This window comes from Anopheles arabiensis, chromosome X (assembly GCF_016920715.1).
Source record: "Anopheles arabiensis isolate DONGOLA chromosome X, AaraD3, whole genome shotgun sequence".
Classification (NCBI taxonomy): domain Eukaryota; kingdom Metazoa; phylum Arthropoda; class Insecta; order Diptera; family Culicidae; genus Anopheles; species Anopheles arabiensis.
The window spans coordinates 3522191-3535692 of record NC_053519.1 but is presented as its reverse complement, the minus strand read 5'-3'; the positions used below and the strand labels follow the sequence as shown (position 1 = coordinate 3535692).

Sequence of the window (13502 nt, the reverse complement as noted above, 5' to 3'; positions counted from 1 at the left end):
TGGCCGTTTCGGCACGGGACGACGGTGGCTCCAGCAGCCCTATCCAGGAGGATCCGGAGATGATGTTTTCTGTGAACATTTTTTGTTTGCTTGTGTGTGTGTGTGTGTGTGTGTGTATGTGTGTGTGTGTGTGTGTGTGTGTGTGTGTGTCCTCTCCGTTTCGAGCTAAGGGGTTTTGTGAAATTGGATTCGATCCGGTCGATCCGGTGCGCTGGTGCGAATGACGCTATTGTACACCACTCGCCCCAATCGATAATCTCTGCTCGAGCCTTCCAAACTTCAAGTGCGCCTCGTTCAGGGCGGTAAACGAGAAAAAATACCCCTCCCTCCCCCCCCCCCCTTCTCTCATGTAATCAAACACTCAGACGAAGCCATAGATTACTGGAAATGATTTCTAAATTTACTCGGCCATTCGTGGGAATTATATTCTCTGGCACGGGCACTGTCTTCCCCTGCTTGCAGCTCTCCGTTTCGTTCCCGGGCTACCCCTGGCTGTCCAAAGTGAAGAAAGCGAAAATATTTAACAGAGTCTCCGAAACCGAAGTAAACAAGCGTCCAGCAGTAGCGACTGAAATAACAATCAGCTGCAGTTTTAATTAAATGCATCAAATGCCCTTGCTACGGCGAAGAGGAAACCGGTTGAAAGCGCAAAAATATTACTCCAGTCCTGCAAAGGACAATTTTACAAGCATCTCACGTATACCTCTGTTTGTGTGTGTGTGTGTGTGTGTGTGTGTGTGTGTGTGTGTGTGTGAGTGTGTGTGTGAGTGTGTGTATGTGTGTATCTGCTTGTGTAATCCATACCTACTGACTTATGGAGCACATTTTACTAGTCATCCTGGCATTGCACAGTGGTTAGCAGCCGGGATGAAAGTTAAAAAAATTGAATTACTTGTTCCTTTAATCTGAGTAAGGCAATGTTGTCTAGAGTATGATACTATGGACTCGAATTTTCAGACCTCTATTGCTACTAGTTATAAAGATACCGAATCTCAAAAACATAAGTTGTTAAAAAAACCCAGCTTGGCCATTTTAAGCTCTTCAAACCATTGCAACTTCAACAATTTTCAACAAATTTTTCAAAATGAATATGTTTAAAAAAGGTTTTTGATATATTTTCAACAAAGATGTTTAGTTTATGACAATATAGCAAGCAATATCAGTTAAGAAGTTAAAGAGTAAAGTGGGCCCAACTTTCTCTTCAATTTCTCATTCTCGAGCGATGATTTGAACACCAAGTGCTTTGCTCATTGAAATATTTTACATGAATATCACGGTATATTTTTTTAAACACGTTGGCATGAAAAGGTGGTCTATCATAAACAAAGCTTCTACAAAGTGGGAACGAAATTTATTACGTATAACCCCGAATGTTGGTTACGCAGCCAAAGAAGAGCATTTATGGATAAGAGGGTTTTGTTTGAATAATTCATATATTTGTTTCGTAATTGTAAAACAAGCCTATTTTATTAAATTAAGATTTGCAACGCTATATTATGCATAAAAAATCATGTATTAAATGAAAAATATTTGAATCCCGCTTTTTATTGCACGATGCCCACTGTGCATTGTGCGCCTGAACCAGGCGTCAGTTAACTCTTGAATTTTAATTGTTAAGCACGCTGTTAAAACTTGTTCCGGACAGCTTCCAGTATGGATCCGGATCACGTACTGCAGCAGCCCCCTGTGCCAGCCAAATGCTAATGCATTTTACATCGGTAAGCTCCGGCTGCCAGCGAGTGTCCGATCGTGCGCTGTCCCAGGCAAGCTGCACATTTACTTTTGGTTCTGTTGCTCTGTTGCTTTTTCTGCTTTCCCCTGCTCGGAGTGCTGTCAATTGCATTTGCAAACGATCTGCTACGGAAACGGACCATTTCGATCGTACCCCATTTACTGTACCACTTTGACCTCACATCGTTTGACAGCGTTAACTTGCATCTAAAGCACGTTTGTTTTACGTATGCCATAGATTCGGGCGCGCCTCTTTCGTCGTTCGCAATTGGCTATGCACCCACCACCATGCAATCCACAGTACAAATCACCGTCAGCTGTGGCGGCAAAATCCTACAAAATGCCTTGCTACAAACTTTCACCGAAAAATCCTTTAAAATCCACTCTACGCATAGACTAGGGCGCTACCTCCGCCTGCCTGTCCTTGTCCAGGCTGCTCCATAATCGCATCAACTCCGCTACCATTAGCATTTGGTTTTGCTGTTAGTTTTTAACCTTGTCGCGGCACCACATCCCCTCCCAGTCACCCAGTCCCTTGACCCAACGCTACCCTTGTTATTGTGGCCGGCGCGTAGCGCGGCATCAATCAAAAACGAGTTAACGCGAGCGCGCGCGCGCTTACTGCTTGCCGCTAATCAATTATCTTAGATTTTCATCCCCCATCGGTGCCTTGTCGTCGGCGCCGCACGACACATAATCTTCCCTCAGCCCCCCTCCAACTTCTTCTTCCTCTGTTGGCCCCCGGATGGGGAGGATGAACGCTTTCTCATTATCTTTCGCAGCTGCGGGGTTCCAAACGAAGCTAATCGCACAAATTGGCTCGAACCAATTAAGGGTTGCCTCGGTCGGCCAGGGTGCCCGTTCCGCACCGGATCGTCCTACGGACTGCCGCGGGAACATAATTTTATTAGCGCCCGTCCGCACGAACGGAACGCAACGTGGCGGCCGCTACAACTTGGGCCCTGGAATGGACAGTTTTCAGACAATCGTGACACGAACGGAACGATTCTAATTTGATAGAATTAATTTCCATTTTGCAATATCATTTATTATGCTCAGCGGCCCTGACTGCGGCTGGGGTGTGCTAGCGTCATCGTTATTTTTTTTGGTTAAGATGCCCACTCAGTAGCGTCTTCCGAAGGGAGTCAATTAACGTGCGGTAAAACACTGCTGCTGCTGCTGCTTCTTGGACCCGTCGGCAGAGATCAGTTGTTAAGGTGACAATTTTGTTATGCGGATTGCATCGCAGTAGGCGCTTTCTGACACCGAAGGGTGATTTGCTTGCCAGTGTTGGGTTGAATATTTTCCTTCAAGCAAGTTATATACAAAATTGACACACGCAATTTACGCAACTAGCATAGCCAAGATTCGTTAGTTTTCTTTCAACACATAACGCCTTATCCGCCATTAAGGCGTTATGTGTTGAAAGAAAACTAGCGAATCTTGGCTATGCCTCCTCGCCATCCTGCCACTTCAATTTGGGCCTACCACGCCTCCTCCGTCCTGGTGGGCGGTCTAAAAAGAAAATGACGCTCTGATCCGACTCACGCTTTAGATTCAACGAACCATGTCTATTAAGCCGTAGGTACGCGAATATCATATTTGTTCACAATGTGCAATCGTATGGAGATGTCTTCTAAAAAACTTTGGAAAACTCCTGCAAAAGAGTGAGCGAACATATTGCAGCACCGACCGTAACTGACAAGTTTAGCAGAGAACTAACGATTGAATGATTGATCCGATTGAATGATCCGGATCACCATTATGAATGAACCGGAACTGAGCAGATCTTCGAAAAGATTTGATTTTAACACCTTTACTATATAGTCCCTGCTTCGTCTGACAGGTTCTTTGAGATGAACTGCTTTCTCAGACTGTAGAATGACCGGTTGGCAACCGGGCCTTTGACCCGAGATAGTCGAATTCTTAGATGACTTCAAAGATGCGTTCAACGCTCTGAAAGTCACGCCTACGTAAGTTTAGATTTGTTGGTAGGCCGCTGATGTTACCATCATTAGTTTGTTATTTGCCTCGTTTATCTGCAGTCCGAGGTTCTCTTCCGCCTGCAGACCAATGCTGTCTATATCATCAGCGTTTGTCAGGATCTGGGTTGAATTATAGAAGATGGTTCCCGAAGTCGCCAACCTCGAGTCCCAGATGGCCCTTTCTAGCCCCAAGTAGAATAGGTAGTATAACACCCTGAGAGTTTTCCATCCACCTTCATCTGGCAATGGACGTTGGTAATGGGGATAACCCTCACTATGCTCTCTCTCTCTATCTTTCTCTTGTTGGTCTGCTCACAATGAAGCTCGTCGTCGAGACATGGCCCAGTCAACAATCATCTGCAGGATGCTCAGTCCCTAGCTGCAGCCTCCCATCCATGTAGGCATCCGATCTTCAATATCTCGCTGTGCTCTCCTGCACCTCGTGGCGAACTGGGAGTCGCTGTTGAACATCTTCTTGACAGGGCATGAGTCCGGCATTCTGGATTCTGCATCTCAACAGCCGCTGAAACTCATAGTATGCACGAACGTTCCCCTGAACAATGCTACTCCAGAACTCCTTTACTACCTCAAGGATGTCGCAGTAAACTAATACACTGTCTCCCAGTCTGAGTCTCCGGCAAGCAGGCACTTTGTCTTGGTTGTATTGATTCTCAATTCAATTCTTGCTGCTTCACGTTTGAGTCGGGTGTACGCCTCATATACCTTCGCTGTCGTCTTACCAATAATGTCGATGTCATGCGCAAAGCCAAGAAATTGGCGCAACTAGTAGAAGTTCGTGATTCGGATGTCGTTGTCTAATGCTGCGAATGACACCTGGCCATGCTATCATCTACGGCTTTGAAGTAATGAAGCGACGCTACATGTTGAGTCTGTTTTCCCCCATCTTCTCCAAGATCTACGGCATGGTGAAGACCTCAACAGTGGTTGATTTTCCGTTCCGGATCCTCTTTGCTAGTTTCTGACTATCTCTTCGACGTGAGGGACGATTCTGAAAGATCAGCAAAACATCATTTTATAAGCGATATTGAACACCGTAATACCCCTATAGTTGTTACAGTCCAGTCTGTCTCCCTTCTTGTATATGGGGTAGATGATGCCGAGGCTCAAATCACAAGACATCGATCCCACACCTTAATCATATTTCGCACGTTCGTATCTCACCTTGAAGGAACTCCCACACTTTAAGATGTTATTAGAACTATGTTTGCTTACTTAACTTGCTCCTTCTTTACTTTTTAGGGTAGATCGTTATTTCGCAACGAAAACAAAGGCTCATCCAATAAAGCCCTGAAAGGGGCAACAACTATTTTGGGGCGAATTGCCCTAAATGTATGCAATCAGCGCGTAAACCGGTCTGCGCTTTATCATTTTGCTATTGATGCTCGAGAGCTTTCCCCGCGAATCAAACCTCAGTCAGAGACGGCACAGGAGTAAAATAACATTGCCGCTTCGCCCACAACCGGGCGCAATCGCTCGCAAACGAACCGCTTACCTACCTATGCAAGCCAGCCAATCAAATGCGTGTGTGTGTGTATGTATGGGCTTTGTTATGATTGCGACATTGATTCTAGCGCTCCTAGCGCTGTGTAGCAATCACGGCAAGCCCCAGTACACGGCACTCTAAAGCGCCAATTATCGCAATAACATCGCGCGGCAATTCATTGCCAGGCTCGCTAATTGAAAATTTGCACCCAGCGAGCCCCCGGGTTCGAAGCAGTGTTCACGTTCGGCGGCGCCGGCTGAGATTCCCGATAGCTCGCCAGCCCCCCCCCCCTCCCCTTCATCTTGCTTCATGGCAGCGGCTCATCAAGACGTGACACGACGTCACGAAGCAATCTTCATCGACAACATGCACACATGTTGGCCGATCTTGTGGCGCGAGAGCGGCGGCGGCAGAGCTACTTTTGTAGCGCCATTTATGTTGTACCGCACAATAAATCCTTCCCAGCTTTCCCCCCCCTGCTCAGACCCTCCTCAGGGTATCATGCAAGCCCCGAAGAGCCGGCCGTGTTCACAATTCACAAAAGAGCCCGGACCGGGGCAAGTGAATCAGTTCATTATGGAAATGAAAGCCACTCATCAAGCCGGCTGACGGTCGTCGTCGTCATCGTTTTGGGGGTTCGGTGCCGGCATCCATCATCTCCAACTGTGCGGCAACGGTCCGAGCGCACACCCTCCATCCAGTCCCCGCCCGACAGTGCTCACTTGGACGGCATCCGACCGTCTCGTTAACACACGCACATGTTCATTCACGAGCCCAATCGAAACTGTTGGATGACAAATTGTCTCCACCCGGAGCACTGCCCGTCCCGTTCTCCAATTCTCTCTCTTTCTCTCTCCCTCTCACTCGGTTGTTCTAAAGGTTTAACAAACGTTCACACATCTTTCTTGCTGCTAGCCAAATGCTGCGGTTAGCGGCCTTTTCCACCCACCCGGCCTTTCCCTTCCTTCGGGGCACTCCAAACACATATACACGCCCTCTAGGGGTTGTTAGGATGTGTAATTTTGGCATTTGTTTTCGCCGACTGAAAGCCGGAGCAGTGGGATGGGGCAGCCCAGCCCGCTTGTTGCTGATTTCGACAGCAGTGGCAAACCGTTCGCCCCTTTCCACCCGGCTCCCTTCCCCACCGCCCCGGAGCGCACAGCACGGTCGACCGGGTTTTTCGGCCCGTCCTATCATTGCTCTGCCTCCCCCTTGGGGAAGCGGGGCGTTGAGTGTAGAAGAAAGACAAAGGAGAAGGAGAAGGGCGAGTTATCGCTCGAGCCCAGCAGCCCGGTTCCACCAAAGCGAGCGTACGAGCCGCCCCCAAGAACGGGCATTTATCAGCATCAAATCACGCGTCGCATATGCTAAAGACGTTGACGTTGGTTTCTGTGCGGGTGTTAGTGCGTATGCGTGCTTGTGCGTGTGTGTGTGCGCTTTTATCAAACGACACAATGGCGACGGCGTCAGAGCAGGCGATGGTCCTGTCTTGCTTGCTTGCTTCTTCTTTTTTACGACCCATTGCAAGGACCGTTTGGCTGCAAAGACGCAGGAGATACATCGCAAGAGAGCGAAGGACTGCTAGGCTTAGATTTTTGGGAATGAAGTAAAGCCAGCATTTTCCGGGCCGTACACTAGGCGGCGTGTGGCCACCGACAGTGTACCGACCGAATCGGTGGTATCAGTGCCACACCACACACACACACACATGGTCCGGGCCCAAGTGGTGTGGCAAAATAAATACGATGAATTGAGAGGATTTATTACGCAACAGCGGTTCCAGCGGCGCTGGATACCGTCAACGAGGACGGCATGGGTTTTGATGACTCCCATATAGAGCTCCGCTAGAGTAGACTCCGTAGCAATTTAACCGTTCCATTGCGACCAAACGCAACTTACTTAGACCAGTCCTGTGGTCAGTGGATCTGCTTTCTTATCTCACCGTTTCTTCGCTTTCCAATCTTCTTCCAGCTGAGCCAAGACATCGGGTACGTGCTGTACTCGGCGCTCGGATCGTTCTACATTCCGAGCTGCATCATGGTGTTCGTCTACATCCGGATCTACTTTGCGGCGAAGGCCCGGGCCCGGCGCGGTATACGCAAGAAGCCGCTCAAACCACCGAGCGAGCAGGTAAGCTAGGCGAGGCGAGGCGTGCCAAACCGATCGTCTTCGCTACTTGAAACCGTTGCGCATATTCTTTAGGCGGTTTATTGAACGTTCCCGATCATCTCGTAGGAATTTTGTTTATTTTGTTTGATAGGAGATTTAGAATACAGTTACATTTCAATACAATTAGTACATCTTATTACAGTCGTTGCCGCTAAATTTTGGCTATAAGGCATCAATTTTTGATATAGTACATACATTTTTCCCCTCTAAGGCATCAACTTTGGAGAGTGGGCATCAATTTTTGACTGTAACGTACCTGTGTTTGCCTATAAGTCAACAATTTCTTACTACTGTAGAAATCGTGATACATTTACTTACAGTCAAAAATGCCTTAGAGCAGAAACGTCAAACTCTGGTAGCCCGCGACATCTTCAGCCAAAATTAATTTTGCATTTCTGCTTCCACAGTACATGTCAGCCAACTTCGGACACCTGAACTATGAAGAGATTTTCAACTTGGCAGGTTTTTCTGCTAATTGTCATAAAATCTTATGTGTACTTCCTCAACCTACTCACTATGAATGTCATCACAAAAAAGGCAACAATTCCATACTGCATAAGTTATAGAAGAAAAAATGCGTTCTAAGCTGAAAACGAACATAAAACTAACACAAAAAAATATTTGTGGAGCAATTTTTTTAACGGAAAAACTCGCCCCAGCGTGGTTTGCAATTTTCTGTCAGTTCAAACAATTATTTCTGTCAGTTCAAACACCTAATGGTGTCTCCATCAAGTATCCTGTTTGAATTCGTATCTTGTCAATAAGTTATAAGAAAGCATACAATTGCTACTTCAGTTTCTTCACGATGTCGTCCATTGTTTTTTTCTAACAAAGTATAAATTCTTATGTACGATTCGATTGGCAAAGAGATGTGATGATAATGAAAAAAAAATAAACAAACCGCCTAAAAGTATGCAATCTCCATAGTAAATGTACACTTTTAACCTGCAAAATGCGGTGACTTACACCTACGTTTTTCCTCTGCGTCTTCCAATCTTCACCAAACCCGCCTATTACACTCCTTCTGTTCTCTATCATCTCCTCCTCATGTACCTTCCCCCACCCCGGATTTCCCTCTATCACCTCCCTTTTCCGACCCTTTTCGCAGGATACGAGTTTTACGCGGAATGCCGGTACCGTGCCGATGCCCTCGCTACCCAGTGCCTCTAGCAATAACAATCAGTCGGCGGCGGCCCATCATCAGCAGCACCCGGTGCAGCTTTCCAGCGGGGCGCAGGGCGGTGGCAGCACGCAGATCGCCACGATCGAGCCGCCGCCGCGCGGCACCCCGATGCCGATCCCGGTCGTGACGTGCGATTTCGCGTCGGACATGTCGACGAGCGAGGCGGCCACGGCCGAGCAGGACCAGCACGGCCCAATCTCCCCCGTCGCGCTCGAGCCGAAGGACACGCTCAAGGTGACGCAGCCGGCGCAGCAGGGCCGGAGCACGAACGGCATCACGGCGGCGGGGGCGGCCACCGAACCGGTCGCCTCGCCGTCGTCGGCGGCTGCCCGCAGCCGGGCGCTGTCGGTCGGCATCGACACCGACATGGTGAGCGAGTTCGACCCGTCCAGCTCGGACTCGGGCGTGATCAGCCGCTGTGCGGTGGTGAAGCCGCTCAAGTTCCGCCTCTGCCAGCCCATCTTCGGCAAGGGCAAGGCGAAGGCGCGGCAGGCGAACGCGAAGGCCGCCGGCCACGGCGGGGCGCACGCGGGGCGGGGCAACGCGCCCAACTGCACGCAGCCGATGCTGGCGGCGCCGGGCGGCCAGCAGGCGATCTCGCAGCTGATCGCGGCCAAGCAGACGGACAGCGCGTGCAGCGAGCTGGAGCCGGCCCTGCCCCCGAAACCGAAGCCGCGCGATCCGGAAAAGGAGAAGCGCCGGATCGCGCGCAAGAAGGAGAAGCGGGCGACGCTCATACTCGGGCTGATCATGGGCAGCTTCATCGCCTGCTGGCTGCCGTTCTTCTTCCTCTACATCCTGGTGCCGGTCTGCCCGGACTGCCACATCCCGGACAGTGCGTTCTCGCTCGCGTTCTGGCTCGGCTACATGAACTCCGCGCTCAATCCGGCCATCTACACCATCTTCAACAAGGACTTTCGGCGCGCGTTCCGCCGCATCCTGTTCAAGTGATGTTTAGCGTACGTGTGCTGCTATCGCTGCGTCTCCCGTAGCATCGAGAAGGCTACGGAGCGGGCCATTGGCGGCGCACAGCTCGGCGGCGGCTACCGGACCGGCGGCTACCGGCGATGATAATACGCGCCGCTAGGTGGCGCACCCGCACCGCTGTTCCTACTACCATCACCACCATCATCATCACCACCACCACCACCGCCAGCGTACCGCGAGCCGGCCGGCACCATCGTGCTGCTCGTCCTGGTGGCCGCCATCGCCGTCGCCACCATCGGGCCGTGCTGGAGGAGGCCGTGGATGGTGCCGCGGGGGACACCAGCGCTCAAAGGGTATGCAATGCCGCCCATCTTTCGGTAACACCAATGCGAACAAGAAGAGAGCAATAGATGTAGAGAGAGAGAGAGAGAAAGAGAGAACACGAGAGATTAAAAATGTAAAGCAAAAAATAACACAAAAACACTCACACACACACACATATTTACTACATCTTCGAGTCATCTTTGTACACTCTCACAAAACACGCACACACACATGCAGCTGTGTGCGTATCAGAATGATTTGAGTGTAGTGTTTAGCAGTACTTTTCCCCACCAATTACTCTCCCACCAAGCGTAAACCAAGGCGAACGGACGTGCGAGTGAAACGAGAAAAAAAGGCAGCAGAAGCAGAAACTACGAAATTAAATACTACGGCAGAGGGAGATGAGGCGAAACAAACAGCAGATGATCAAAGCAGACGGCACGGAGAAGCTATCCGGCAATACACTTAAACAATTATTCGCACGAAGCTGTGCACTTATCTGCAAACCAAACCGTAGTGTGCGTAGCGTACTACCACTATATATCTAACTAAAAAAAAATGCAACGGACGGACAGTTGGGCACTAAACAAGTAAAGAGAAAACTGAGTTACGGGCAGGGCGGCAAAGGAAAAGCAAACCAAATCGCCCCCCAAAGCAGGTGGTACTATGAATAGGAAAAAACTTAAATAGCATTAAGACAGTGGGGTTTCTGCACAGCATAACACAGAGGGAAGGGACACAAGCGCAAAGCGAGGTGCACACAATGCACCACCTTCCTTCCTGGAGCAACCGCCACGTGTACATAGTGCAGGAGAACAGGCGGGATAACAAGAGCGAGCCGAACCAAAGCCCAGCAATCCAGAAATCAAAAATCAAACCTCTTCTCACAGTGTGGCGCTCGGCAGCTGAGGTGATTAGTAGACTGGGAGTGGTCGTTTGCTTCGCTCTCCGCGTCTTAAGCTCGGCGGCCGGTTGGGGCTTGCTGGCGGAACACGAAACCAGGTGACTAGTGGGTCTGGGACTTAGCTAACTAATTTCAACCTAGTAATTATCAACACACGTGCGGGCAGCGTAGAAATGTATGGGTGATACGAAATTGCTGAAGTTGCGCCGCGTAGAAATATTTAGCAAAAAAAAAGAACCCCACATAAAGCGATGCATTCGCCGGCTACACCATTTGCATTCAGATTCGGGGGAAAGTTGGGCGAGCGAAGGGGCAACAGGGATGGGCAGGCAAATTGGTTTTAAACACCGTCAAACAAATGCTATTAGTTTATTTGTGTTTAAATAGCACACACACTCACACAAACGCCAATATTTCACTGTATTTTGTTCTTTTTAGAACCGAAACCTGGGAAGCGGATCCGTGAGCAATGCAAATATAATGAAAATTGCAAAAAACATTTAATGAAAAAAACCTGTGCACGCAAATTTTAATTATGGACTCTAAATCGCTCCCGCTCAATGCGATGAGTGCAAATCCAATTTATTTCTCGACGATTCCTTTTTGCGAAAAATGTTACCACCATTGCCGCCATGACCACCACCACCAATAGAGCTGGATGCAATTGGGGAAAGCTGCGCGAAGCGGCAGCGCAAGGGGTAAGAATGTACTTAAAGGAAGGTGAAACGAGGAAGCAAACAAAACAAAAACTTGTAAAAATCAATGACTAATAGTTGGTAAATACCGGTATTAAACAGGGGGGGTTGGGGGAGCGGAGATAGCACCTGCGGTGGCGGGGACCGCTTCCGGGCCCCGCCGCGCGTCCAAGTGCGCAGCTGCCAACCCCCTTCGATCGAACGTGATGCGTCCGATTCCTGTGTTTTTGTACATAGCGGAAGTGGCCAGACAGATTGAGGGAAACACACACACACAGCATATTGCAAACCCAACAAGGCAGAGAACAAGAAAATGCACATACAAACACACTCACTCACACACACACCCACACATGCGTACAGTAAAGCGAGTAGGGCAGTGTGCGTGGTCGTTTCTCGAGGGTAAAGGATGTTGCGTTAAGTTGTTTTATAAAAACAAGCACGCCACGTGTGTCCTTGCCTGAGACGATTCCGATGCGCGACCATGGAAGGGAAGGAAATGGAACATGGAAAAGTTCGGGGGGGGGAGGGTTGTTTTGGGGTACGGAGGACTGGCGAGGATTGAGGGAGGCAGAGAGCGTGGCTTAAGACACGAAACTCACCCACTCTCACCCACAAGCAATAACACTGTACTGGAGTACGGTCTCTTTACTGATGCTTCCTTCTCAACCCGCCATCCCCTTGTCCAGCACCCCTCACCCCTCTCATGAGGCGATTTTTTTTCTCTCTGTAAATACACACTATCATAAACTTCAAACTTCGCGCCCCAGTAAACAGACGGCTTGATGCGCTAATCGCAAGGCGCATGCTTGCAACGTTCAGGCTTATTCTAGCTCTTTTGCTCGATTTGAGTCGAGTCGAGAAATTTGAAGCGATTGCTCTTTAATATTTGCTTGTTGTTTTAGCAGTCTAGATATGGGGAAATCATTCGAAACGGGCAGCCGTAACTGCAAAAGGCGTCAAATTGCCAGACCAACTCTCCGAGATGACTTTTACTTCCAGAAAGCTTGTTTGAGCAAAAGTTTTCACCCATCCTGTCAAAAAATGATACTCAAATTTGGTTATAAAAAATATGCTATGAGACCACCTGGACTACATACACTTTGATTCTATATTCCATCGCCTGATCTCTTTAATGCACCTTGTGATAAATGTAAACACCACCTTGTTTTGCTATTTTCGAGCAGGTGCTCGAATCTAATTCTAACTTTCAGGCTAGAATAATCTAGACTGAAAATTACAGGCTAGTTTTTTGTGTGGTTTTGTATGGAGTGTTTACATGATTTCAGCCTCCAACTGTCAAACTCCTTACAAAAAGCTGACTAAAATCGTGAAGGGCCCCAATAATTACATAGCTAAAGCTATAGGCGAATAAACTGCTTCACAAGCCTCTGTAATCCCAAGTGACATTTGCTCGAACTTGTTTGGCCTCATCTGCTCGACTAGTACTCGAAACGCCTGCTGTAGTGGATTTGTGTGTGATTAACTGTGTTGAAAGCGCCAAGATTTTGTGTGTCAGTAAATTAGACTCTCTTCGATCGATGGACAGTAGCATCTTGCTCATTTAACATTTATCGCTTTGGTTTTTGATGAAAAACGAAAGCATTTTTCGGCTTTCTGTAGATAAACCAATAAGCAAATAGAGATAATTTCTTTCCATGAACATCCTTTGAAAGGTAGCTGTTTAAGCTTACTTGCAAAAATAAATCGACAACCTTGCGAGCTGTAGAATTTTCGTCAGAGTGGACAAAGACATTCTTGTGCTTGTTTTTAAAGATCTACCTTCGATTTTTATCAGTTCCTCCTCAGTTTTCTGAGATCAAAATTGTTGGAGTAGACTTTTGCATCATGTTGGTCCAGAAAGTTTTGATCGAGAACAGCTAGGAGATGTCTATATCGGGATGACAGACTAGGATGTAATATCAAAATTCTTCCAAAATTCGCCAAAAATGATCGCATTGAGTTTTGGCGTAATTGCTTGTCGCTGCAAAGGCAGTGGACGCGATTTCTGCTGCCTGATATGTTTATTCATGTACCTCAGGTACTATTTCACTGTTTGGTCGGTTGCATCGACATCCCC

General features: G+C 48.4%; 1 protein-coding gene across 6 annotated transcripts in view; it reads left to right on the top strand.

Moving 5' to 3' along the window:
• The window catches only part of LOC120905944 (alpha-2Db adrenergic receptor), a 171268-nt gene extending 158752 nt beyond the window's left edge, over positions 1–12516 (top strand). For all 6 annotated transcript variants that reach the window (XM_040317306.1, XM_040317307.1, XM_040317305.1 and 3 more), the window contains 2 exons: positions 7192–7350; positions 8498–12516. In XM_040317306.1, coding sequence (XP_040173240.1) covers positions 7192–7350; positions 8498–9523 — 1185 coding nt within the window. In that variant the 3' untranslated portion in view covers positions 9524–12516. The remainder of the gene's footprint in view (positions 1–7191; positions 7351–8497) is intronic.
• Positions 12517–13502: the final 986 nt, after the last annotated feature.